Source organism: Hippopotamus amphibius, chromosome 12 (assembly GCF_030028045.1).
Source record: "Hippopotamus amphibius kiboko isolate mHipAmp2 chromosome 12, mHipAmp2.hap2, whole genome shotgun sequence".
NCBI classification, from domain to species: domain Eukaryota; kingdom Metazoa; phylum Chordata; class Mammalia; order Artiodactyla; family Hippopotamidae; genus Hippopotamus; species Hippopotamus amphibius.
Window position 1 is genome coordinate 99,552,769 of NC_080197.1, and position 26,108 is coordinate 99,578,876.

General features: G+C 47.7%; 1 protein-coding gene across 22 annotated transcripts in view; it reads right to left on the reverse strand.

Moving 5' to 3' along the window:
- Positions 1-1,136: 1,136 nt before the first annotated feature.
- The window catches only part of R3HDM2 (R3H domain containing 2), a 160,706-nt gene continuing 135,734 nt past the window's right edge, over positions 1,137-26,108 (reverse strand). For 14 of the 22 annotated variants that reach the window (XM_057703580.1, XM_057703584.1, XM_057703590.1 and 11 more), the window contains 13 exons: positions 23,267-23,499; positions 20,626-20,789; positions 16,311-16,412; positions 14,333-14,575; positions 13,442-13,568; positions 13,003-13,163; positions 12,397-12,551; positions 10,732-10,832; positions 5,296-5,465; positions 4,767-4,914; positions 3,481-3,578; positions 3,061-3,145; positions 1,137-2,180 (listed from right to left, as the gene is read on the reverse strand). In XM_057703580.1, the coding sequence (XP_057559563.1) occupies positions 1,840-2,180; positions 3,061-3,145; positions 3,481-3,578; positions 4,767-4,914; positions 5,296-5,465; positions 10,732-10,832; positions 12,397-12,551; positions 13,003-13,163; positions 13,442-13,568; positions 14,333-14,575; positions 16,311-16,412; positions 20,626-20,789; positions 23,267-23,499 (2,128 nt within the window). In that variant the 3' untranslated portion in view covers positions 1,137-1,839. The remainder of the gene's footprint in view (positions 2,181-3,060; positions 3,146-3,480; positions 3,579-4,766; positions 4,915-5,295; positions 5,466-10,731; positions 10,833-12,396; positions 12,552-13,002; positions 13,164-13,441; positions 13,569-14,332; positions 14,576-16,310; positions 16,413-20,625; positions 20,790-23,266; positions 23,500-26,108) is intronic. The other 8 variants (XM_057703591.1, XM_057703593.1, XM_057703598.1 and 5 more) reach the window with 2 other exon arrangements.

Here is a 26,108-nt window from a genome sequence, read left to right on the forward strand (position 1 = left end):
CTTTTCCTAGTCTGAGCTGTGACGCGGCTGAAAAAGGAGATACTGCCATCTCAGAGGAGTGTCATGCTGCTTTATCCCTTGTGTCTGTAAGCAGTAAAGGATTACGTTGGAGGTTGGGTTAGACAAGCTTCAAAGGAGGCTGGCTAGAGAGAGAGATACTGCTACCCAGACCCAAGGGATTTCCAGGGCAGTGTGCTATGTCATTTTTACCTACTGCTCTTTTTTAAGGGGTGGGTGGCATTGAAAAGGGGCTGCTGGATGGTTCTGGGTCAACAGGCTCTTTAATGGCCCTGGTCTGACAGGCTGAACAACAACAGGGCTAGCTTTGTGAAGACTGAGGAAAGCTCTATCTTATGGGCAAGTGACTTCTGCTCTTCACCTTTCTTCAGCTGCACAGGACAGGGACTGCTGAGCACACCTGGAGAGTATGACATCTTGGCACAGCAAATTCAATTGATGCAGCTTCTATTTTAAGAAACATGTAATTCTGTTCCTACCAGGTAGAACCCAATCCTCTGGCTTTGGGATCAAAGAAAGGCCCAAGTCCTCTGTCCCCGAAGAGTCTTCAGAAGATGAGATGGACAGGTGTGAAGCCGGCAGCTCAGCCCGGTTCTGGACCTCACTCCCACTCCTCCCCCTGAAGAGTCTTCAGAAGATGAGATGGACAGGTGTGAGGCCGGCAGCTCAGCCCGGTTCTGGACCTCACGCCCACTCCTCCCCCTGAAGAGTCTTCAGAAGATGAGATGGACAGGTGTGAGGCCGGCAGCTCAGCCCGGTTCTGGACCTCACGCCCACTCCGCCGGCTTAGCTGCCAGCGCCCTCAGTGATGATCACAGGATGGACAGGATGGAAGGAACCTCGGAGGCCACCCAGTCAGTCCAAGTCTCTTATTTTACTGGTAAGAACTCACAGGTCCAGAGGCGAGAGTGACATGCTTGATAAACCACAGTTAGTGGCACAGTCCCATTAGAGACCAAGCCATCTATCAGAATTATTTGTGAGGAGGAGGACGGGCTGCAGGGAATAGTGTTAGGAAGGTATGTGTGCATATACCAGAGGAAGCCATCCCAGCACACATCAAATCCCTTCCACCCCCACCCACACCAGGGTGGTAACAGAAAAACAGGGACTCATTGTCCAGTGACAGATTTTTTTTTTATATTTAAAAACAAAATCAACCTCCCCCCAAAGAACCCCCAACAAACAAAAAATCAGATTAAATAAAATTTACAGTGAATATACCCAGCAAACATCTGTATGTGCAATTAAATACTGTGTCTGTTACTGCGGCACAAACCTCAAACAAACAATATACAAGTGTTCTGGGGGGTGGAGGGAGGCCCAGGTTTTAACTCTGTGGAGTTTGGGGAGACAAGATGGGGTGAGAGAAAGGGGAAATCAATTTTGTTTTTCTTAATTCTGTCCATATAAATATATTCATAAAGACCAAGAAGAAAAGGGATCTTGGGATGGTAATGAAATAGAACAGGGGAGTGTGGGACCCTCCCAATTCTACCTGACCAAAAAATATGAAAGAATTAATTTCACGGTGAGAGAAGAGATAAAAAAATGATAGAAGAGTACGGAAAAGAGAGGGAAGCAGACGTGGGGCCAACCAGGGAAGAAGAGGGACCCTTGGCAGGGGAGTGAGGAAGAGTCCAGTGCCAGTGTGTCTGTCTGTCTCTGTTTCCACCTTCATCCTTACTGTCTTAGGCTCCAGTTTAGTGTCTGTCTGTGGACCTCACCTTACTTTCTGCCTCTGTCTGTGGTCTAACAGGCCCCCTTGACCCCTCCACCCTGCCCCCACCCTTGCCATGCGGGTCCCTTCTCTTCCTCCATTTACTGGGAGCTGGCTCGCTCCAGGATCCTCAGGTCATAGTTCTTTTTGGCCACTCGAAGTTTGAAGCGACTCACAGAGTTGTTGAGGCGAAGGGAGGCATTTTGGGCTGCCAGGGGGCTGGGGAACACAGCCACGATCGTGTACAAGGCAGCAAGGTCCGAGTGGCGGCCGTTCTCAGCAGTCCCACCATTGTCCCCCCCACCCCCCGCAGGCAGCCCCTGAGCATCCTTGAGCCACTGGATCTTGGCGCCGGACATAGCAAGCTGAGTGAAGAGTTTGTCCGCCTCAGTACGGGTGATGCCCTCAGGGAGATCTGTCACCTCCAGCACCCGTCCCAGGACTGCAAGGGGAGGAGAGAGGACATGGTTTTAAGAGGTGTAGAGTAGGGAGGACTGGACAGCAGCCCAGCAGAGGAGTATCCAGCTGACCAAGTCTGTATACAATGTCCTCAAAATCCCATACTTTCTCACTTAGCCCTTTCCTCCTGCCCCAAATCAACCCAACTCCCCACCATCCAGACTCTGATCAGGGCAACTAGGAGACATAAAGGAACCTTTCTCTTCTCTTACCCTAAAGATGTAGGCAAGAAGAAACTGGGAATCAGAATTCCAGATGTAAGATCTGGAAACCTATACCTCAGTTCTCTCACAGGCTGCAATTACTGTGAAGAAAGTGCGGCTTTTGGTGATGTTCTTTCACAAGAAGCTCAATCTGAAATATGTTCCATTCCCTTTCCAGAGGTTGGCCCAGGTAGATGCTTCTTTCTTATCATCTAGGGAAGTCAGTTTTCCTTCCTTTCCTTGTTTAGCAAACTGCTTCAAACAGGGGAAACCCCAAGAGATCTTGTTATGCCTAGTAGGGAAGACCTACAGGGGGAGAGTTACTCCCCCACAGTCTCTTATCAAGCCTCTCCTAAACTGGGTTTAGGGCTACCAAAGGCAGACAGCCTAGATCAGGGCAGGGCCACTTCCACAAGATTCTCTGTTAACAGCAGGCTCAACAACCCCCATCACTGTGTTATTCCAATCTTCACCTTCATCTTCCCCAGGACCTGGAATGGCTGAGACACTTCACTTCTGCAGCTTCTCCTTGCTCTTGAGTATGAAAAGGTCCTCTTTTGACTCCCCACCCTAAGCTGGCTTTTCTCACCATCCTGGGCTGGTAATGCAGGGCTGGAGGGGGAGCACCTCCTTTTGGGGATTCAGCATCCTGCCACTCACCAACATCTGTCGTCCCCAGGTCAGTGGAGGCAGATTTTAGTGCTTGTCTCTTGCTCCGGTTTGCATGCTTCAGTCCACTCTGTCCCTTCAACATTGGAAAGATAACTCTCATTCCAGGTAAACAATACTGACTGCCTTGCATCCCTGTCTGTCTGAGAGATTAAGGAGCAATACCCGACCCTGAAGACCCCATCCCACCAAGCAGTCAGATTGGCCAGAGAGTGGCCACTGAGAAACAAACACCCCATCCTCTTAGCACTGGGGAAGGGCTGAGAGGAATGAGTACAGCAGTGGGGTAAAGGCTTTTCCCACTTCGTCCATTCTCTCTGTGTTGTCTCCTTTGTCCACCCAGCTGGTTGAGGTAGATGGCTCAGAGCAGAGGACTCTGATGGCCCTAAGGCTGATGGGAGACACCCTTACCTGGTGCACCGTGTAAGCTGACTGGCCATGGAGCAAGGGAGGGCAGATGGACAGATTGTACTGTAATGGCTGGCCCAAAAGGGAGTAGTGACCATCACCTAGGGAGGAAGAGCAGATGGTTTTCTGGAAGTTTGAGCTACATGCTATGAACTTTTATGAGCCTTCATGGGGCTCTGGAGACGGACAGCAACAATGCATACTATTCCTACTTTTTCTATGAGAGGAGTGCCCATGTCGTGGACTCACGAGTTGTCTCTCTCCTCCTAAACCCCCTGGCTCTCAGCTGTATCTCAGACAAACGGGGTTATTGGGTTCCTTCACCTCTGAAAAAGGGCTCTGTCCATTGAAGACAAAAGGCCCTGGAGGAAACCTGCAGACCCTTGTGACTGTCTTTTATTTCTCATATAGTTTCTTCTCACCTTAAACCCAGGGCTCAAGTTTCTGACTCACATGGGAGGCAATGCAGTGTAGTGGACAAGAACACAGACTTGTGGCCAGACTGCCTAGGTTTAAATCCTGGCTCTGTTACTGAAAATGGGATGTTGGGTACGTCTTCCTCTCATTAGCACTGCTGAGGTTAAATGATCATAAGACACTTATAGCACCTACAAAGCAAAGTACTTTTAAGTAAAGCACTTATAGCAATGCTTGATACATATTAAGTACCACGTGTTACCTATTATTGGTGATAAATACTATATTTCAGAGCACTATGAAGTTTTAAACCATATTCTCATCTTATTTTTATACTGCTTTTGACAGCCATGGCAGCAAGCAGATGAGATTATTTCCATCTTACGTGTGACTAACCTCATTTTATACATTAGGAACCTGAGGTCTGGTTCTAAGGTTCAACATCACAAAGCTAGTTAGTGGTAGAACTAAATTTGAACCCGTCTTTTAACTCAAATCCAGGATCCCCTCTTCTAAAACCATACTGTTTCTGACACAACCCCATGTTCCCAGCCCTCAGACTCATGGGTTAAATTCTTTGTTGTTCATTAGAAAGTTCAGTGAACTTCTTTTTCCTGGCTCACAGTCACCAGGGACTTGGAAGTAAATACTAAGTATGTAAAGGAGATCTAGAGTAAATTAAATACGGGCATCACTAACGAGGGGCAGGTGTCTTTGGCCTCCACAGGGCCATTAAAGGAGGAGCTGGCTCCCGGAGTTGGCTGAGCAGCCACACTGGTTCCCTGCCTGTTGCTACCCTCTTCATCTCCCCACTTGGGAATGGGATGTGAATGGTGAATCTGAGAGCATCCAGCCCTTATCCAACCCCTCACCCTGTGCTGGACCCCCGGGCCGGGGGAACTGTGTGAGGACAGGAAGGGGACTGAGTCCTGTGCAGACGTTGCTGAGGCTGGTGACAGGAGATGGTGCTGGAGACTGAGTAGGAGATGTGACAGGGCTGCTGCTCATCTGTGTGTTGGCCTGCGGGAGACAGAGGAGCACATGTCACACACACACCCAACACTCCCCTCGGGTGCTCCTATGGCTTGGCCCGAAAGCCACTGCTCTCAGAAACCTTCTCTTGCTAAAAGTTGTCAAAGTCAGACTGCCCCTTCAAACTAGCCCCTTTTTGACATACTGTTTTGAGTATTCCTTTAGTATTTTCAAGTATGTGTCCCATCTGCCACCTTAGATCTTAGGTTCCTTGAAAAAAGATGCTCTCCTCTATTTCTTGTGTTTCTTCCCGAAAAGTGCCCAGGGAAAGCCAAATAAAAGAGGCTGCTCAGTCCATGGTAAAGATTACATCCTGAGAAGAATCTGGTCATCTCCTTGCCAAGACAAAGCTGGGCTGCAGGGACTCACCTGGGGGCTACTGTCAGGACTGTACAGGTCTCCAGGTTTCTGCCCCCGCTGGTCCATGCTGTAATATTTACAGTGACTCCACTGGACCATGGATGGGTTCTGGGGGGGCTGGGGTCCATTAGGGACATTCAGCTGCATGACCACCACACCTGGTCCAGAAGGTGACACTCCTGCGTGGCAGGAAAAAAGCAGTTGGTTGTGAATTCAAACTACATTTTAGCCTGTGAGCTAACCCTGAGTGGGAAAGCCAGTAAGCAAATCCACCTACTGGCTTCAGGGTCACTTAAACTGTGTCCTGCCAGGAATCTGAGATAGTTGCTGATTTGGTCTCTGACTCTCTCTCTCCTCAAACCAGTGGAAGTTTGAGTGGAAGATGCCAATGCTGTCCTGGCCTTCACCTGGTGAGGGGTACTTTGGTATGCTTGGCAGAAGACTACTTCATTCTGTCAAAGTTGGGTATTACCAAATGCCCAGGTCAGACTGCTCAAATGTCTGGGCATGGTACAGGTCCCAGTCTGGGGCTCGGGCCAGGGCTGTAGGCACGTGCAGGCTTTTCTGGTAATGGCTGCAGGTAAGTCAGCGATCTCTGGTTGTTCTGGAGAAGATAAATGTGCACAGCTTCACTAAGCAGATCCAGGAAATAATTCTTGGGCAAGGGTGGGGTGAGCTGGGAACATTTCAAGTAGAGGGAATGGCATAGAGATATCTGTCATATTCAGGAAATGACAAATGATGCAAGGTGCGAAGGCACAGGGGCTATGTAGGGGAAGCAGCAGGATATGAGACACACGTATATTCATTTACTCCACAAACATTTATTGAACATTTACCTAAGTGCCAGTTCCTATGCTGGACACTGTGTATACAACCAAAAAAAAAAGCTGGTCCCTACCCCCGTGGAATGAACAGTCTTGTTAGGGAGCTGGACGTTAGACAAATAGTTGGTGTCAGAGTTTGCAGCACATTCTGGTAAGGACTGTGCCCTGGAGGTGCTGGGAACAGGGCTTAGGCTTCAGAGAGCTAACCCAAGTGGCCAAGTGTAAGATGGCCGAAGGGAAGGAGACACTAGTGACTGGAAGACTAGTTAGGAGGCTGCTGAAACAGAACAAAGTGGTTCTGAAATAGAGCAATGACAGAAGGAATTCAGTGGGAGGGTGAGACCCTCTGAAGGTTTTACTGACAGGTTCAAAGTGACTGAATGGATGCAGCCCTGAGGTTTCAGCCCACGCAGACATGGATACAGTCTTACCCTCTCACAGGCTGGGGGAAGGAAAGGGCTCATTGAGGAGGAACATTAAGTCCTGAGTCTTCCTCATGCTGAAAAGTGAGGTAGGGGGTCAGGGAGAAGCAGTTTGATGGACAGTTCCTGCTGAGAGAGAGGGGCAGGAGCTCTGCTTCCCCACAGGGGATGGTCCGGCATGAGGGTTTGCTCTTGACCCCCAGGCTGTATTTCTGTGGACAGACAGGCTGAATTCGTGTGTGTGTGTGTGTGTGTGTGTGTGTGTGTGTGGTGGTAGAGAAATGGGACTGGGGGTTGCTAGCTCGAAAACCTGCTGCAGTGCCGCTGTTTTCGTGGCTCAGTGCTCTGGGGCTGCCACTGCTGTCGCCATCACACTGCTTCCCGTGATGGGAAATTTCTGCAGCCTCTGCCCTGGGCACCAGTCATGCTGGGAAGAGAGTGTGATTGCTTTTCTCAGGTAGCATCGGTCAAAGGAAAGGAAAAGAAACGGTGGGGGATCTGAGAAAACAGCTCAGAAGACACAGCATCTGTTGTATCCTGTTCCCCAGTCTGTGCCCCCGATCCTCTAGGGCTCATCTAATCAGAGAGCACAAACCCTCAGAGCGGCAGGCTTGACAGGCTCACATCTCCCCTTCCCCTGCCAAAGGGGACAGGGTATCATCAGCATGGCTTGTAAAAGGGCCACAGGGAACCTGCACAGCTGTGAAGTGTCATGCATTTAACAACTCCCCCTTTACTAGAGCTGCTCCAGGCATTGTAGTTCTTCATCCTAAGAGCCCCACCTGCTCCAAGGTGCTTCACCCACAAAACTGCAGCTGACCTTATTCAAACACCTTACTGCCACCTGAAGGGGCCAATGCAAAAATAATCACATCTACAGCTTTTCTGGAAGGCAGCTTATAACCTGAGCCTAATGCCCTGGGCCAGGAAAGGAAAGAGGATGTGTGAGTGTGTAGGGTGTGGGCAGAAGCAAGGCAACAGATGCTCTTTCTAACACCAACACGAAGCCATAAGGAGCTATTAGCAGGCTGAAGCGGAGGGAGAGAGAAAACAAAGTCCTCATCATATTTTCTCTGACCCCAACAAAAACAACGGCAGGGTTCTCAGTCACAGCCTGGTTCCTGAGCTCCTCCCCTCACTGAGTCCTCCCCCGCTGGCCTGGAGCATTGTTTTTTCCCTCAGCCGAGGACAGAGAGCACCACTCCGCTGATGAGCGGATCTGTATGCTTCTCTTCCTCATGCCAGAAGCAGGTGGCATCCATTAGCAGCTGAACTGTGGCTACTTCTTAATGCAAGTGGTAAAAAACCCCAAATCCCCCAAAACAAAACCCCCGCATGGCACTGCCCAGTGACAGCACTTCCATGTAATCAAGTTGGGAGGAAGGAGCCTGGGTTGGAGTGGGAAGGGGGAGAAGGGAGTTGAATGAGGAAATCAATTTCAGCCTGAAAGCTCTGAAAGGAGAGGGGACGTGTGAATGGCTTTTTAAGTGGCATCATTAAACCTGGGCAGAAAGGCTCATTGGGCAGAGCAAAGCACATAAACAAAAACAGATGCCATTTATGTCTGGCAGAAGTGGTTTTGTTTAGTTTTTAGTTTTTTTTTTTTTTAATCACTGAGGTAGAACACTGATAAGGCTTCTTCCTTACCATCTGGAATCAAATCTATAGAAAGGAATGTCCAGAGAAATAAAATCCCACAGGCATCTTTCCCAAATTACAGGACAGAATCCTATGCTATCTTCATCTTTCCCCTTTTGGTGGGGGAGAGGGTTATCTTCAGGGAGCGAAGATAAAAAAGAGTTAGTCTCAGCTTTGGAAAGCCCTTAGCTACAACATGAACCAGTAATTGTGTGAGAAGCTATTTCTGTATGTACCTCACTTTGGCTGTGCTGCTGTGTCACTGTGAGTTGAGAGTCTGTGCATAGGTTTCACTGTCCTTTCATGTCTGTGTGCATCTTCCCCAGACAAGCATCCCTGTAGAAACCTCAAGGGACCTGCAAGTCACTGTTATAGTGGGAAGAAATGTACTTCCTGGGGTTATGGTTATATCTAATATCATAGTGGAGGAATTAACGTCCAGGCCTGGAGGTAAACGGGGCAACTACAAAAATGTATTAATAAACCAGAACAGTTGCTCCAGGAACAGCCAATCCTAATCCCTGCCTTTATTTTTGGAAAAGTGACCATGTTGCTACATTGGAGAAGGGCGGGTGACTGTCCTCTGAAGGTGACATAAGCAGCCCTTGTGGGGAATGCCGGCCTTCTATCTCTCCAGCAAAGGGCAAACTGGAAAGGAAGACAGAAGAAGTACTTTTCTTTTCTTCCACTTCCTCTTAGATTCCCATGAGCAGATTTTAAGATCAGTGGTGTGGTGAATAGGTCTCTTAAATGATGTGTGTGGAGTAGAGGGTCCCATAATCTAGGAAAAGTACAAGGCGTCAGTCAGAAGCCTAGGGTCAATCAGCGTAGCCAGAAGGAAAGGGAATATAACAAAATTCTAAAACAGCAAGGAAATGAAATGATGAAGAGGGTTTTATCTGTTTCCATTAATTTGGGAAGAGCCTAGACTGTCTCCTTCCAATCCCAGTCCAGATCTCTAGTGCTGCCAACTTTCAGAACAACAGCTGTTTCAGGTTATTTAACCCAGCACTAGGTCCAGAGTAGGTACTGAAAAATTATTTTCACTTGATTTGTTTCTAATTCAAAGACCTGTATTTACAGATGAAGAGACATAACTGCAGAGACCAAACAGATATACTGATATACCACTAAGGATATACACAAAAATTCACACACAAGTATACCCATATGCACACCACACACTTATTTTAACTAACAGGAGAGAAAATGCCCTGCGGTACCAAGCATCACCACAGGCTACAGCAGTTCTTGGAGCTGCTTTCTATAATTTCCAAACCCCGTTGGGAATTTCAAGGTCAAGTGCCCCTGGCAGACACTAGGAGAAACAGCTAGAAAGACCAATAATGTAATAAAGGGTAGTAAGGGTTGTTTAATTTTAAAAGCTTTGCCTGTAAGAGATCCATGGTTGGTCTGGATAAAGGCATAAGTCATTACTCCTTGAGGGTAAGAACTGATCATGTCTTGCGAGCAAGATTAATTCTGGAATCTACTCCAGAACACCTAACATAGACTACAGAAAATCTTCTGTGAAAAATATTCCACTTCCAAAATGGGGAAAAACTGGCAAAATACCTCCTTCTCACCAGAAGAGGGCACCCTGATATTCCCACAATAGAGCAGAATGGGGATGGATACCTTAAGACCTCCTCCCCTCCAAAACCCCTGAAGTCTATTTAACTGCAGTGTAATGATATGTCAGGGTGGGTGAAAGGGAAACAAACAAGAGCAGCTGTACCTGGTGTATTGGGGGAGTTCCTGGCAAAGACAGAGAGTGAGAGGCTGCATGGCATAACTGTTCACCTGGGATAATGGGCACTCCAAAGAAGGCCTTTAGCTATTTAACATGATATCCATTTATTTCCCACTGGAGGGAAAGGAATAGAGTACAGAAACCTGTTGAAAATGTGTTACTGAGGATGTAGCATGGGTTATAGAAAGTGAAAAGATCCAAGTTCAAGCTCTATGACTGTGACCTTAGGCAAGTCATTTACCCTCTTTGAGTCTTAAATTTCCTCTTCACTAGGTTGTGATGAGAATTAAAATGACACAATGTATGTGAGCACATATGAAAAACCACAAAACAAATCTAAGATACAATTTTAAAAGCATTTTATCAGCCTCCCTCATACTCCTAAGAGAAAAGAAAAGCTGCTTACAGGAAGAAACAGTGCAAGAAACAGAGGTAAGCACTTTGTGTCTCAAAGGCATGTGAGTGGTGAGTGTAGTACTGGATTCAGCAAGGGGGGAGGGGGGGAGAGAGAGAGAGAGAGAGAGAGAGAGAGCGAGCACGCACGCGCGTGCAAGCAGCTCAATAGACATATGGCTCCCCAGGGATAGGGACTGGGCAACCAACCTCACCTCTCGAGGGGTCAATTTCAGCACCCCTGGACAACACCAGCCAGCCAGGACTCTGGTCTTTCTTCATGATTGGGTCACAGTTGGGGACAGAGTCAATCCCAGAACTCTCTTTGCCCTTTCCAGCTCTAAAGCACAAGTCCTTCAGCAGTGTTTGCTCTCACCAGTGCCCAAGACCCTTCAATCCTTTATCCTCTTACCTGAGTACTGCTGTGGCATCTGTGGTGGACTGCAGGGAGAGGGAGACTGAGGCATCTGGTACTGCTCAGAGCCAGGAGGTTGCAGAAACCCCACAGAAGGGCTGGGGAGATGGAGAAGAGAGGAGTGGTACAGCAGCGGAGGGAGGAACAGCTCCTGGCAGACAGCTGTTGCTTCCTGAGCCTCCCCCTTGGGAGGCCAAGGCAGCTCCAAGTCATTCCCAGACCAATTTGCCATGCAATTTCTAAAATCATCCATCAGTTCAACGTTAATTATGTATATTTGCACTTGATCATCTTTCAGTTAGGAAGCTGCTAATCAGTGCTACAGGTGGGATGTTAGTAACACACGCCCTTCCCAACAGTGTGGAAACACCAGACACGCCCGCGTGCGTGCACCCGCATGTACACACACACACTCTCTCCCTTCCCAACTGTGTGGAAACACCAGACACGCCTGCATGAGTGCGCATGCGTGCGCCTGCGTGTACACACACACACTCTCTCTCTCTTCTCAACAGTGTGGAAACACCAGACACGCGTGCGTGCGTGCGCCCGCATGTACACACACATACTCTCTCTCTCTCTCTTCCCAACAGTGTCAAAACACCAGACACACGCGCGTGCGTGCGCCCGCGTGGGCTCGCGTGTACACACACACTCTCCCTTCCCAGCAGTGTCGAAACACCAGACACACACGCGTGCGTGCGCCCACGTGGGCTCGCGTGTACAAACACACACTCTCTCTCTCTTCCCAACAGTGTCGAAACACCAGACACGTGCGCGTGCGTGTGCCCGCGTGTACACACACACTCTCTCTCTCTCTCTCCCCCCCACTCAGAAACACAACAGAAATACAAAGAGAGTGCCAGAGACAGACACACAGGGCTAGAGTGCGAGAGAGAGATGGGCGGAAAATAAGGAGATCTAGGATATTTTCTCAAGGGCAAACACAGTCAACTAAAGACAAATGTGGAAAAATCTCACAGAACTCAAGACAACATGGAGACATACACATAAAAAGACAGAAATAAACATAAATACACTGAGAGAGACAAAGAAATACATCGAGGTAGGCCCAGACTTGAGTTCTAGTCCCATCTCTGCTTCTACTAACTAGTTGTGTGACTTTGGGTAAGCTTCTTAATATCCCTAGTTGGAATTTCCTCATTTATAAAAGAAGGGAGAAAAATAAAACAAGGGGAATGAACTAGATAGTTCTAAGGTAACGTCTACCTCTAAAATTCTATTAGCTATGAGCTATACTAAGATATATATAAATAGACATATAGAAATAGACCATCTCACATTCAGCCGTGGATCTAGAGGTACACAGAAAATTTTACATGTGTATACTCCAAATTGTTTTTTTAAAAGAATAAGCAGTCTCTACCTCATAGTTCTGAATCCCATTGATTAGAAAAACAAAACGTGGGGGAAACTATAAAGCCTCTGTCTCTGAAGCAGGAATTTTCCCTGCTGATGAATTCTTATGCAAATATTGAATCCACAAGGAGAAAAGGAGAATGAACTCCCTCATATTCTACCTGTTTTACGGTATCACTGGGATCTTTACCCCTGCCTTTCTTTTCCAGTGGAAACAAAACTGTGGTGTGACAGTTGCTGAAGACTGTGGGAGATGCACCCTGACTCTCTGGGAGTCCTCACCTTGTACCGTTCTGCTGAGTTGGTGGGATCATGCTGTAATACACGGGTACACCCCCTGCTGGGAGGCCCCCTTGCACAGATTGGCTCGCAGGGACCAGCATGGGTTGCTGGAAAGGCGGCTGGACCACATTTTGCGAGTCATTACCCACTGGGACCTGGGTGGAGACAAGAAGAGAATGACCACTCTTATTCCCAACGAGTTCATCCGAAGAACAACCTAGTCATTAGTAGACCAGGACACAGTAACCTCCTTCCCTACCTTTAGAGACTCCTGTTCTCCTCACCTGCCTAAAGGAAATGCTTAGAGCTAACTCCATTCCTCTCTCTCCAAACCTCACCCTTGGGAATCTAATGTACAGGAAGGAGCCGAATTTCCTCTAGATCCTACTTTTCTGGGCACATACTCATTTGCATGGCTGTATAGAACCAAACAACTTAAATAAAGACTCTTCTCAGACTCTCGGGACATTCTCTCAGAGAAGGAAAACCTAAAAATTCTAGGGGTAAACTGAACAATGTTTTAGTGTTCGAGCTGTCAGACTGGATGATGTGGGAAACTGTTCTCCCAAGGACTGGGCGATCTCTCCCAATACAGAATGCACCCACTTGGTAAGAAGGCAGTGGAGTGTACTGAACCACCAGGCCTTGCATCTGGCCCCCCATGCTGCTCCTCTGGTTGCTGAGCAGGCCCTGGGTCTGCGGCTGCTGGACCCCAATCATGCCTGGGTAAGCCGCCTGCTGCTGGGTAGGCATCATGGGCTGTAAACCTGGGGACGGGCAAAGCAGAGAAGACATCAGCACAGTCTCAGCAGTGTCAGGAGGTCACGCTCTCCCAGTCATTTTCCTTCTCCTGTCTATTTTCACTTTGCTTTCTCTGGAGATCACGGGTTCCTCTTTAGGAACCTAATCGTTCCTGCCTCAATCATACCCCTCCCCTCCCCCCAAGCCTCCCACCCCCTGCTTTTTAAACAGGGAAGGTAATTCTCTTTCCCAGCCTCCGTCCTTCCCTTACTCACTGCTGTCTCTTCTCAGCAGTTCCTCTTACCAGGCTGCTGGGATGGCTGAGGCAGCTGCTGACCACGTTGGGGGCTGTAGGCCACCGGGTGAGAGAGAGGTCGATATTGCTGGTTGGAGTTAGGATACTGTCCAGGGGGATAGTAAGAAACCTGGATCTATGGTGAGAGGAAAGAGATGCATGAGAGGGTCCCTCAAATTCAGCCCCAACATCCCCAAACAGAGCTATTTTGGGCCTGCAATTGCAGCATTAGTATACAAGTTTGAAACATAACAGGAAGGACTTGTGTTATTTGAAAGATGGCCTTCTGACTAGAAAGAAAATTTTCAAGTGCAAGGTGGGGAAATGGAGGTGGATGGGGGACAGGTATCCCCTCTGGTTTGTCTAAACTAGAGGAAGAAAGGAGGATTATAATACTGGACAAACTGAATTAGTGATTTATTTTTTATTTTTATCTTTAACTTTTAATTTTTATTTATTTATTTATGTATTTGGCTGCGCCGGGTCTTAGTGATGGCACATGGGATCTTTTAGCTGCAGCATGCGGGATCTAGTTCCCCATCCAGGAATCAAACCAGGCCTCCTGCATTGGGAGCGTGGAGTCTTTTTTTTTTTTTTTCCTTGCACACAGGGCCTCTAAGAGAACCTCGCAGAGGTAGCATGGTTTCAGGTTCCAATCAACAGCCCAATATTGTTGGGGAGCCCACGCTGGGATACCTCCCTCATAAGTCTCTGCTCAGCACGCATGCCACATCCCTGCTGTCACTGAAACCCAGCCATAGGGGTGAGGAATGTTACTCCTGTTACAGAAAGGCACAGCCCATATACTGAGCCTAGCCTTGGGAGTGTGGAGTCTTAACCACTGGACCACCAGGGAAGTCCCTGAATTAGTGATTTAAACTGGGAACCCAAGCCACTCACCTGTTGAGGGGGCTGCATGTAGCCCTGGGGTGGCAGGACTTGCTGAGTAGGTGGTGCATGGCTAGAGGTGGAATAGCTGGAAGTCGGGAGGGGCTGTCCTGTAGAAGCTATGATGAAGCTCGTCTGCTGAGGGTGCTGGGAGATAAGCGGGGGCTGGAACAGAGCTGAGGATGGGTCAGCTGCTTCAGTAGAACCTTGGCGGTTAAGGCTTATCTGTCCAAAGGGGCTGCTGAGATCATCTGCCTGTGGAGAGAGTGGAGGAGACCCAAGGACTGAGGTGGCATCAAACCCCAGGTCTTTGGCTTCAATACAGACAGACAGATAGAAATAGTAACCCTCTTTACAGCTTTCCTTACTTACACCAATTTGGGACACTCCTGCCTCTGTGCCCTGGGAGGCGCTTTTTAGCCCTAAGCCGCTGTCATATGGTGTTTTAAATTGCTACAAATTGAGCAGCTGTTTGAAGGCCAACTCCAGAGCCAGTCTCCCTACCACATAGGATGTAACAATGGTCACTCTGATTATGATCTTTATTAGAATCAGTCCTGGGGAGATGGGACCAATGACACAACTTCTATATATAGAAAAAACAGGACAAACAACTAGTGGGGGAAAAAAGACTACAAGTCTTTCTATTTCCTGTCTTCCTCATTGCCCCTAACCACATAAAGGGCTCCCACTTGTCATAAATCTTGTTTCTATAATAAAGGACCCAGATAACACCCTGTGTGCACTATGGGTGGGTTCCCGTGGCTCCCCAGCTCTGCCTGTGCAGTGGGAAGACTGGTGGGCTCCCAACCCCTGCTGCTTGTCTCCTTACTCCCTCTGGAAGTCATTTCCACCTCTGTTCTCTGATACTTGCCTAGAGTTCTCCTGCCCTTCAGAAACCAATTCCAATTCTCACCTCTGAAAGGGGGCCAGGGTGAGTGGCCAAGCTGGAGGGCAAGACTGACTGGCTAGTTTGTAATTGCCTTCTCCCTCGCCCTCTTCTCTAAGCAGGAAGAATGAGGGTGTTCCAGCTCTCACTTGTATGGTGACAGGTTAGGTTGTTAACTTCCTCATCTTCTTTTGCTCCACGGATAGTAATCAACATATACACATACATACACACGCAGAGCAGACGTTATTTTGCAAAGGAAACTAGCAGAAACAAAAGACAATGCTTTCCTGTGGTTTCACTCAATTTTCAGGGATCTGATCTTAACTGTTTTGCTACCTTAGTGGGCAGGAATAGATAACAAGAGGACTGGATTGCAGTTACTATTTTGTGGTTCATATTCTAAAACTCTACAGAATGGAGACAGAGGTGGGAGGAAAGCGGGGATTCTAGTGAAAAAGTAGACAGGTGTGACTGACACAAAATAAAAAAAAAAAATCAGGGCTCCTATAACCATGATATAAGTTATCAATTACAAGACAAATCAGATCTTCAAAGGATTTGCAGTCAGGATACAAACAATTTAAACAGCATGTGCTATGCAACAGAAGAGGATATTTTCTATGTAAAATAATATGGTAAAATAGGGGAACATTTCAAGTTTTTACCAGTGGTACCAGAGAAATCTGCAACTGTGTTTTTATTTTGAAAGGAAATTATAGAGAATCACTCTGTACAGAATAATCTGGGTTCCTTAGACATGTCCTGGGAGCAGATGAGATGAAGGACGCACATGGTCGAGAGGATGAGAAGCCCAGGTTAGACCAACATCTGATTCTGTTCCCCCTCCTGAAACTCAGGGGAACTCAGTGTTCTTCTCTGTCTTATATTTAGGCGTCTTTTGATGCCTAAAGTACTGAGATGAGGTCACCAGGATGAAGTATAGTTCAGCCTGTGCTGGCTCCTCAAGAAGAAATACTTTCTACCAATGGTCCTCTAAAAAGCACAACCGTTTTGCAAGGCTGTCACAGACTGACCCAGACATGCCCACAGACCCAGGCCACACACAGACAAGACAAAAAGGGGGAATGGAGTTTATACCATGTTGTACTGCTGGGGCGGAGAGACTGGCAGAAGAACTTGGGGACAGGAGCCTGGAGAGAACTGAACAGGCTGCGGAGAGGGCTGCAGAGCTGGGACTGGCTGTGGACCAGCAGAGAGACATGTGGAAAGGGAAGAGAAGAGGGAGGTACAGGGAGAGGCAAGGGCAGGGGTAGGGGTGGGGCAGAGATGGGGAGGAAAAGGGAAGGAACAACAAGGTTAATTATAAAAGAAATTTCATATGAAGAGTAAGGCTGCTGAGCAGGCTGGAGACCAAGCCCAGGACAGTTTGTGGCTTTCACATCTCTGACAAACAGGCAATTTCTCCTATCAGTACAGACTCACTGCACACGAGCCACTCAGAACTCTGTAGCTGTTGTGAGCAATCTTAGGACCTCAGAGCCAGGGTCTGCTGCCTGATTCCAAACACAGCTTTCTCCCCAGACATTTCTCCTGAGCACAGGATTCCTGGGGAGCATGACCCTCCCTGAATGCCCACTTGAGGAGGGATTCCTGCTTCTGTGGGAGGGTCACCCGAGGTCTGGCTCAGCTCTCCCATCACACTCACTCCTGATCTCACACCACAGCTCTGCTGAAGGCAGCGAGCATTCACAAGGATCATCTCCCTCCCGAGGGCAGAGAAGGAAAAATAAGCCAGTTCACGCCTGGTTCCACTACTTCCTCCTGCTCCGTGATTGTTCTTTGCTCCTCCAGGCTGAGAGGGCAGTATGAAAAATGCTCCCATCAGCAAAAAGAGGCATTTAGGAATAAAATACAAATAGCCTAGTTTTAGCTTTTGTTCCTTCAGTCCCTGCACTAGCCTCAAGCAGGAGGACTGGTTTATTAGGAACATGCTGTGTTCTAAACCAACTAATGGGGAGCTATTTTTTTCTGTCTCTTCTTTTCCTCCAGCTATTTCAATCACCCCATCAGTCGTCCAGTCATAGCCTTTGGAGACACTGTGAAGAGAGGGGAAATAACACTGATGCGCATTGTCTCATTTACATACATCGCCTCATCACAACCTCACAATAATCCTGCAGGGAGAAAACCTGTATTTGCAGTTAAGATAGTAAGGCTCAGAGAAATTAAATCCCACAGGTAACGTGGCAGAGCGGGGATGGGAACCTAGTTCTGCCTGACATATGTCCTTTCCACTCCACTCTAGCAGCAGGGAGGACGTAAAGAAAGCAGTCAAACAGAATTACATAAACATCTCTTTGTTTGTATAATTCTCCTTCCTCTTTCCAAATTTAGAGTATTAAGAGTTGTGGGGGACCAAGGTATCGATACTCTCCTGCCATATATCTCCTGGGAGACCCGTTCACAGAGGGGACTAACAGTTCCCGAGGCAGAGAGTCCAGGAATTAGAAGACACCCAAGATGGCGAATACTCTTGATATCTGCATTAAATAAAATGTAAGTCATCTTGGCTAGGAAAAAGTTACTGAGAATCCACTGTGTGACCTGGGAGAGAGAATGCCACAGCCTTGAAAATAAGCTCTCAGCTGTCCTGGCCACCTATTTTCTGTAAGCCGGGGGCATTCCAAATGTAACTGCTGGCCAAGCTGCTCAGCATGAGCTACCTGTGCTGGTAGCTTTTAGCCCATCTTCTATCATCCTAATCCACTTCCTTCTCTCGGGGGATGGCCTGCCATACATCAGGCTTTATACTCTCTGGGGGACAGGGGAGGCCTTAGGGACAGTGAAGTGGTGAAACAACTGCACCTGTTTTTCCTCATATTTGTGAGTTCTGAGTAGAAGATGAAGAGAGAAGAAACGATGCTCCTGTCAGGCCTCTCCTGACTGAGGACGGGTAGTGGTAAAGGCAGGTGTCTCAGTGCTATCATTAAGTTATTCTACCACTACCCTCAGCTACGGCTCTCTTCTTAGAGAGTCTCAAATTCCAGTCAGGGAACTTTGAAAAATCACGTGAAGGCCAAAGACTGGCCCTGAGGGATGTGACTGCCACCTCCTGGTGACTTCTGGGCTGGATCGTTGGCTCTTAGATCCTGACTGGACTCCACGGAGAGAGAGGCTCAGAGGGCTCCTTTTTCCAGAGGTCTACTCTACGTTAACTGGGCAAAAGGTAGCCAATGGCCCTTCAGTCCTCAGGCTCAGCCCTTGGTTTCAAACGTTCCACTGATGCGTGATATGGAGGCCTAGTCTGACGGCAGAGGCCTGCCAAGAAGGGAAAGAGCACAGCTTAGCCAGCTGTCCCCAGGCCTGAGGCAAATGCTTTTTGCTACAGAGCTAAAGGTTTTTCCTCAAAAGGAACACCCTTAGAGTAAGTACAGTGGTATGCGTGTGTGTGGTCACTTCCTTCATCCCTTCACAGCTACATACCATTGGAGAAACCAAACAATAAGTATTCTGGGGCTCAGCAACTTGAGTTTGGAAGCCACCAGTGCTGAGAGACAGGGAAAAAGAGAAAGGAAGGAAGACAGGGATAAAGAGAAAGGGAGCTATACGTAGTGGGGTGGTGCTGGTATGATACTAGTAGCTGCCGTAAGTGCTTCACAGACACTAAAACTTGACCAGCATGATGGTTTAGTTTGGAGTTTGTGATCACAATCAGCATAAGAATAAACTTCTGAGATCTCTGTACCAAATAATGTTCCCCTGTCCCCAGTCTACAGGACCTAACCTAGCACTGTACTGCCTGTTGATGATCAGTCACTACCAACAACTGAAGCACTGACCCTCAGGATTCAGAAGCAGGGACAGAATCTGAGTAAAACTGTGGGATTTGGGGCTGGTCACCTGAACACTCTATCTAAAAGTTTTTCAGTCCCAAATGGTTATTTTCTCTACTTATCTCTTTACGCGCCTCCCACTCTTACTGTCTGTTTCTAGATATGGATGGAAAGAGGAGACAGATGGAAGACTAAGAGGGAGAAAGGGGAACAGAACTGTATTAAAATACACACATTTTAGAAAACTCAAAAAAATACCGGGACCTTAAAAAAGTGAGACACACATACAGAAACAGTAAGGGATGGCCAGAGGGAGAAGTTCAGCGTTTACTCACTTACAGGTCTGAATTAAGACACAGACAGGGAAAAGCACACACACACATGCTATGCTTCAGTACGGAGCGAGGTAAGCTGATGTGAACGAGACTTAACGAGGTGGCAGACAGATGGTGGCAGAAGAAGAAAGAAAGTCAGGACTGTAGAGAAACGGATCTAGGGACTGAGATGAAGGACTTGGAATGATCAGCATGTGAGTTACGTTAAGCCACAGAGCAGAGTTTCTTAGATCTTCACTGTTCTTTATCTTAGCTTCATTTCCCAATATATGAATGGGGTAGTGACGGGCCCCTCTGGGGTGTTTCCACTCTAGTTTCCAGTCACTGGGGTATCAGTGCTTAGGACTTGCTTCTTGTACCTAAGGAAGAGATATATCTGAGGCCACGCTAGACTAACTGAGCAAGGAGATGAGCAAGCCTGGGAGGTGAAACGAAAGCGTAAATTGCAGCAGAAAAGAGTATAGACATACTGGCTTCCTGACGACCAGAGAATACGCTGAGATAAAGCAGAGGCTCTATTCATGAAGAGGTCTATTCATGGAAGAGAAGATTAAGTGGAGATCTCAGCACAACTCTCCTCAGAGCAGTAAGGAGACTTTAAATCTAAAACACCGAGGAGGTTCCAGTTTAGGACAGGATCTGATTCTTATGCTGATGACATGCATGGTCTCCACAGAAGCAAAACTTACTCGAACCCTAGTTGGTACCAACATCTAACAGTTCAGCAACAGAAGGAGAAAAGAGAGCTCTTTTATGGCAAGGGAAACAAAGACAACATTGGGGGGGGGGGGGTTGTGCTTTATGGCAGGGATCTTGATGAGTATTATTTCCTTTCCCCCAAACCCCAGCATATAAATATGTGCATACGGGTCAGTAGTCACGTGAGTACATTCAGCGAGACTATGGCGGGAGTTGTGATCTTTTCAAGCTCCGTGTACGGATAGAGGGAGCAAAATCGCCTTGCTCATCACACAGGATGTATAGGGAAACGGGGTACAGCAGAAATGCGGAACAGGGTAAAAGATCCCACTGACAGTTTTCAGGAGGGAGAGAAGGAAATATAAAGCAAGAAACCTCCCAGGGCGACTCTACTAAGAGCACTTTGGCCAAACCTCTGCCCTTACTCTTCTCTCCCCACAGCTAGCAAACAAGAAGTGGAGGAGGGAGTGGCACGTCTCCAAAAGCAGACCTCTCCTGCCGCCCGCAGCACAGAAGACGCGGCTGTACTTCCAGAGCGCGCCTGAGTCAGGGCGCAGGGGGCTCTGGCACTGAGCGCTGACTCACCTGTGAGAGCCTGTGATTGTCCAAGGGCGGCTGCTGCTGAGGCGTGGGTGGGAGAGCAGGAAGTGGCGGCGGCGGCGGCTGCGGGGCAGCACAAGGGAGGAGGCCCCGGACAGACCGGGATGAGGTGACCTGGCTGCACACTTCTGGGGCACCTAGCGCCATACCTAAGGCAAAGAGGAGACCCAGCGAGAGCTGTAAGCACAAGCCATGAGCACACCCTCCCCTGGGGGAGGGGAGAGGGCTTTCCTCTCTGCTTGCTCTTTTCCTCGTCACTCCCCTCCTGTCCATTCCACCCCTGTCTTGGGGAGATCCACGCATGAGCACAGACGCCCTTTAGCTGTCCTGCTGGCGGGAGTCCTCATCTTAGCAGGTTTCTACTCCCCGGGCACAGTAAACACCTCGACTGTCAATGTTTGGTTTTGGGAATAAACAAAATGCGAGGCTGCTAAGGCACCTCCCCCGGAGGGCCTAGAACCTGCCCATCGCGATTAGATAGCTGAAAGCACGGATGTCTGTTTCCCGGGGAGGTACAGATCCCTAGTCCCTCAAGAGACCTGTCTGTTCTTTGATTTCTTCTCAACTTGCGGCAGCTCATAAAAGTTGCTGAAGGCAACCTTCAAGCACATGCCTGTACACACCCCCACACACAGTCTTCATCCAACTGTTTCCTCATTTTCAGGCTCTCCAAGTCATGCACATATTTACACAGAATACTTTTGCTAAGTATCTACTGTGTGCAGCACTGTATGATGAACTGAGGACACAAAGGTAAAGGGAGCACAGTCTTTGCCCTTGAGCAGCACAGGATCCTCCGATGGGAGATGGACATCCACACAACGGTTACAGTCTGATAAGGGATGCATCAGTGATATGAATAAAGTTGTATGAAAGCAAAGATGAAGAAGCATTAACTCCTGGGAGGGTTAGAGGGACGGATTTAAAGAGGAAGTGGCAGGAGAGATGGGTTTGAAGGATGAACAGAAGGCTTGTCAGACCAAGACCAGACAAAGCTAATGCCATATTCAAGAAATGGCTGGGGCTTCCTAGGTGGCGCAGTGGTTAAGAATCCGCCTGCCAATGTAGAGGTCACGGGTTCGATCCCAGCTCCAGGAAGATCCCACATGCCGTGGAGCAACTAAGCCCGTGTGCCAAAAAAAAAGAAATGGCTGGAGGGTCAGAGGAGGGGGGACATCTGGAAATAAGACTGAGATGACAAACTGGAATCAGGAAGTTATGCTATATGAAGTAATTTGAATTTTATTATGCAGGGAATGCAGAGACATGAATATTTCAAAGAAAGACAGATGTGATTAGATCTATGGTTTAGATTGGTACACGGGCTCTAAAAAGGGCTGAGGATAGCGAATTCCCTGGCGGTCCAGGGGTTAGGACCCCTCGCTTTTACTGCCAAGGGCCCAGGTTCAATCTCTAGTCAGGGAACTAAGATCCTTGCAAGCAGTGCAGCAACCCTCACCTCCCCCCCCCCAAAAAATAGGGGGGGGGGTTGAAGATAAAACAGGGAAACCAGCTGGGATAAAGGCAGAGGCAGTGGGGTTAGAAAGGAGGTAACAGAGAAGGGCGACAGAAACCTAACAGAGGCAAAATCTTTACCACTACTGATGTCTTTTGAGGACAAGACCTACAGAACTTCTGGGACAAAAGTCAAGCAATTCTTCACAGGCAGGAGCATGGTGAAATAGAGGCTCACTGGGTAAAAGGAGCTAAACGCCCCTCTGTGAAGAGTGAGCCGAAACAGACGGAGAGGTAGCACAGTAGCTCAGGAGAGCTGAAGGGTGCTTACCAGGCTGGCACGTGGAACATGTGCTCCTTCTCAGTGACTGGGCTCCAGAGCAGCAACTGCAGCAGCACCTCTTAAAGTTCTAGCTCACTGGCTACTACCAGTTAATTACAAAATTACAAGCTCTAAGGTTCCCTCTGCTCTACAAACCCTCTTTATAATCTCAGGGGCCACAGAACGAAAGCAGCTATCATTCTTATTTTAGTACGTAACCTGAACCTGGGTTGATAGGGATGTCCCATCTCAGTCAGACATCAGATAAAATAACCTAATCCCAATCAGTTTTTTTCAATTAGGAAAGAAGGTTCAAAAGAAAATCAGAGAAGGGACTCAAAAGGACAATGGATCCAAGAAATCAAATTTCCCCTTACCTGGCTGTGTGAGGTTTCCGGGACACTATATTGGGACAGGTGTTTCATTAAAAGTTTAAGTATCAGTGGGAATTCCCTGGTGGCGCAGTGGTTAAGAATCCGCCTACAATGCAGGGGACACAGGTTCGATCCCTGGTCCGGGAAGATCCCACATGCCGCGGAGCAACTAAGCCCGTGCGCCACAACTACTAAGCCCGCGCTCTAGAGCCTGCAAGCCACAACTACTGAGCCCGTGTGCTGCAACTACTGAAGCCTGTGTGCCTAGAGCTTGTGCTCTGCAACAAGAGAAGCCACCACACTTAGAAGCCCATGCACCACAACGAAGAGCAGCCCCTGCTCACCACAACTAGAGAAAGCCTGAGTGCAGCAATGAAGATTCAACTCAGCCAAAAAAAAAAAAAAAAAAAGAAAATATCAGTGATGTTTTGCAGAAGATAAGCAAGAAATGATGGAAGGAGAGCAGCTGTGTTACCTGGCCTGGAGATCCTTCCTGCACTGCCACCTTTACTGCTCCCAATGCTGTCACCCCGGGTGAGGATAGAGATTCCACTGAAGCTGCTGGCTTTGGTGACAGGGGGCCGCATGCTCCGGACAGAGCCATCAGAGTCCGTGCTGCTCCAAGGCCGTGGCTCCAGGGACTTGAGTTCGCTGTCTGTGCTGCTCTGGCGGCTGCTTGAGGTGCGGCTCAGCCCCTCACGATTCCCCCTGCGTGCAGAGACCACAGTGGTCAGAGCACCCCCCACCCACCGCTTCAGCAGAAGGGCTAGAAGAGAGTTCATTTCTATTCTCTCAGTGACAGAGAAGGGGTGAGGACTGGGGAAGGATGGACACTGACTTCTTGTTAGTTGGCTGGCCAACCAAGCCTTGATGGGAGCAGACAGAACAAGATCCAGTACAGTAACAAAGAGCACAGAGGCAAATCTGGAAGACAGTGCACTGGCAACTAACTCAGTACATTAGACCAGATGTGGGTGGGAAACCACGTACATGATGCTGAGATTGGCTGTGGTCTCTTCCCCTTGTCCTGCAGGGATCCCACACATGCAGGAAATAGAGGGGAGCAAAGGAGGACCCGGTTCCTTCCGGAAGTTCTCAAAACAAAAGGACTCCTAAAAGTTACTATTGCTAGAAGGCAGGAGTAGCCAATGACATGGATAAATTCTACAACAGGTCTTCCATGTAACACATGTCTGAGCTAGCAGAGGTGCTGCTTGTGGCCACTTTTTCAGGGTTGGGAAGAAGAGTATAGCGGACTAAAACTCAGTCTGATAAAGAGAAAACTCAGTCTGATAGTCTGGAATCAACCCAACCTCTTCTGTGAAAGTTTTGTGTTAGTATCTGAGAACAACTGGTTCTAGGGTCTCTAAAGGCTGACGTCTTCAGCATGATCAAGCAAACATGCCCTTAAGACTCAGGATGGCAAAGAGCAAGGAGCAGACTGTGCCTAGTTGCCTCCATATTAATAACCCTATCGCCCTAGGCAAGGCACAAAGCTACTGAGAAAAGGGATCCATCCTCTCTTATTTTACTCTGGAAACATTAGAGTTATCCTGATGCTAGAATCACTGTTTGTGGTTATAAACAGCTCTACTTCTCAAGATACATGACGTTAGCTTGAAAACCCTAAGTCTTGTTGAACTCTTACTTGCTTCTTAATCAGCAGCAAAAAGAACCAGGAATTTTTCTTTCAGATCCCCCACCACCCAACAACTAATGATCTAAGAAAACCAAACGACATCAATCATAAAGATTTTGGCATATACACTGGGGAGCAACTGAGCAACAATCCCAGTAGCCTCCTTTCCACCATCATCCCACCCAAAGCAAACAGAAAAAAACCCTACTGCAACCCCCATAGCTTCAAAGACATTAGGCTCAGAGTTACTCTAACATTAAAGATATTTTTCTTAAGGGGGTAATATTAAAGAAAACGGCTTTCTTTATTAGAATATCTATTCCAAAGGTACTGTAGGGAAAATGGGCACAATATACGCCAGGGTCAGTTTTCAGCCGATCACGGTGGGCTAAGAACACACTGGCATAGCCTGTTAGAGACATGCTAATTCTATGGCTCCCAAGTAGATGTACATATAATCTCAATGCTTCTCTCTATATGGTTACAATAGAGAACTGAAAATATTCATGTTTCCCCAAGACTTTACCCCTTTCTCTTGGGGATGTCACAAGCAGAATGGGAAACAAGAAATAAGTATAAATTAGGGACTCTCCAGGAATGGAACCAACCTGAAGTGAGAGCCAACAGCTCAAGTCTACTGAGTGGACTCAATAAAGATGTGTGTTTGTGGGATACAGGGATACAGCAGTAGCAATGAATGAGGCTGCCCATTAGACATTAGGACTTAAATTTTGCAAGACAAGTCCTAATGGCCTTTTATACCTAAATCAAACACTATAGCATCTATTAGGACAATTCTGCCATTTACTTTCTTTTTCTACCACGGATAGACAGTGAATGAGTCAACTTTAAACCAAACACCCTGGGAAACTTGAGCCAAAGTACTCATCCAGGTCCCCTAAGACAGTGATGGCCAAGTGCTCAAATGTGGATTGTCTGATGGTCTTCTGACTAACCTGGGTTAGTACACTACACCCCTGAGAGTCTGGGCTGGGAAGAGATCAGCTCTCTTTCTCTACAATGAAAGCTAATCTCTAGTCATGACTTTGTATGTCACTAAAAATAAGGCAATTAGGGAAAGTTACCAGATTTAATCCTAAGCAATGGATTGGGTTGTGTGTATGCTGGTGAGATGGAGGTGAAGGACAGAGGACATTCACACTTCACAGTCCTATGAAATCAGGAGCTGACTTAGTTTTTAAAGTGAATTTAGTGCTGGTGAAAAGTCCTGTTTATTGGGTCCGGGGTAGAGAGGCCTGTGGAAGGGGTGGCAATAAATATCAGCAAGCCTCAGTGTGGCTTATTTATCAATGGAGTAGAATCTTCCAAAGAAAACAGAAGTTCCATAGTTACTGCCAATGTGGAAGATGGAATCTGGTGCATCAGTATTTGTTTCACACACCTGGGAAGAAAATTTTAAAGCCTTAGAGAAGATTAGCTTCTAATCACTTGAGTTCTGGACTAGTACCCAAAGAGAGGAAGGAGTTATTCCCTTAAGAGTCCATGGAGCTACATTTTAGATGACCTAGATCTTTAATCAAAACTCAGTACGGAAAGCAGCAGCTTAAAAGGAGGTCTGGATAGGAGAGGGCTGCACCTGCTCACTAGATCCTTCAAGCTATTATCTGCACAGTTTGACGCAGTCTGATGCTCCACAGCACTAGTAAGGGCATCATTC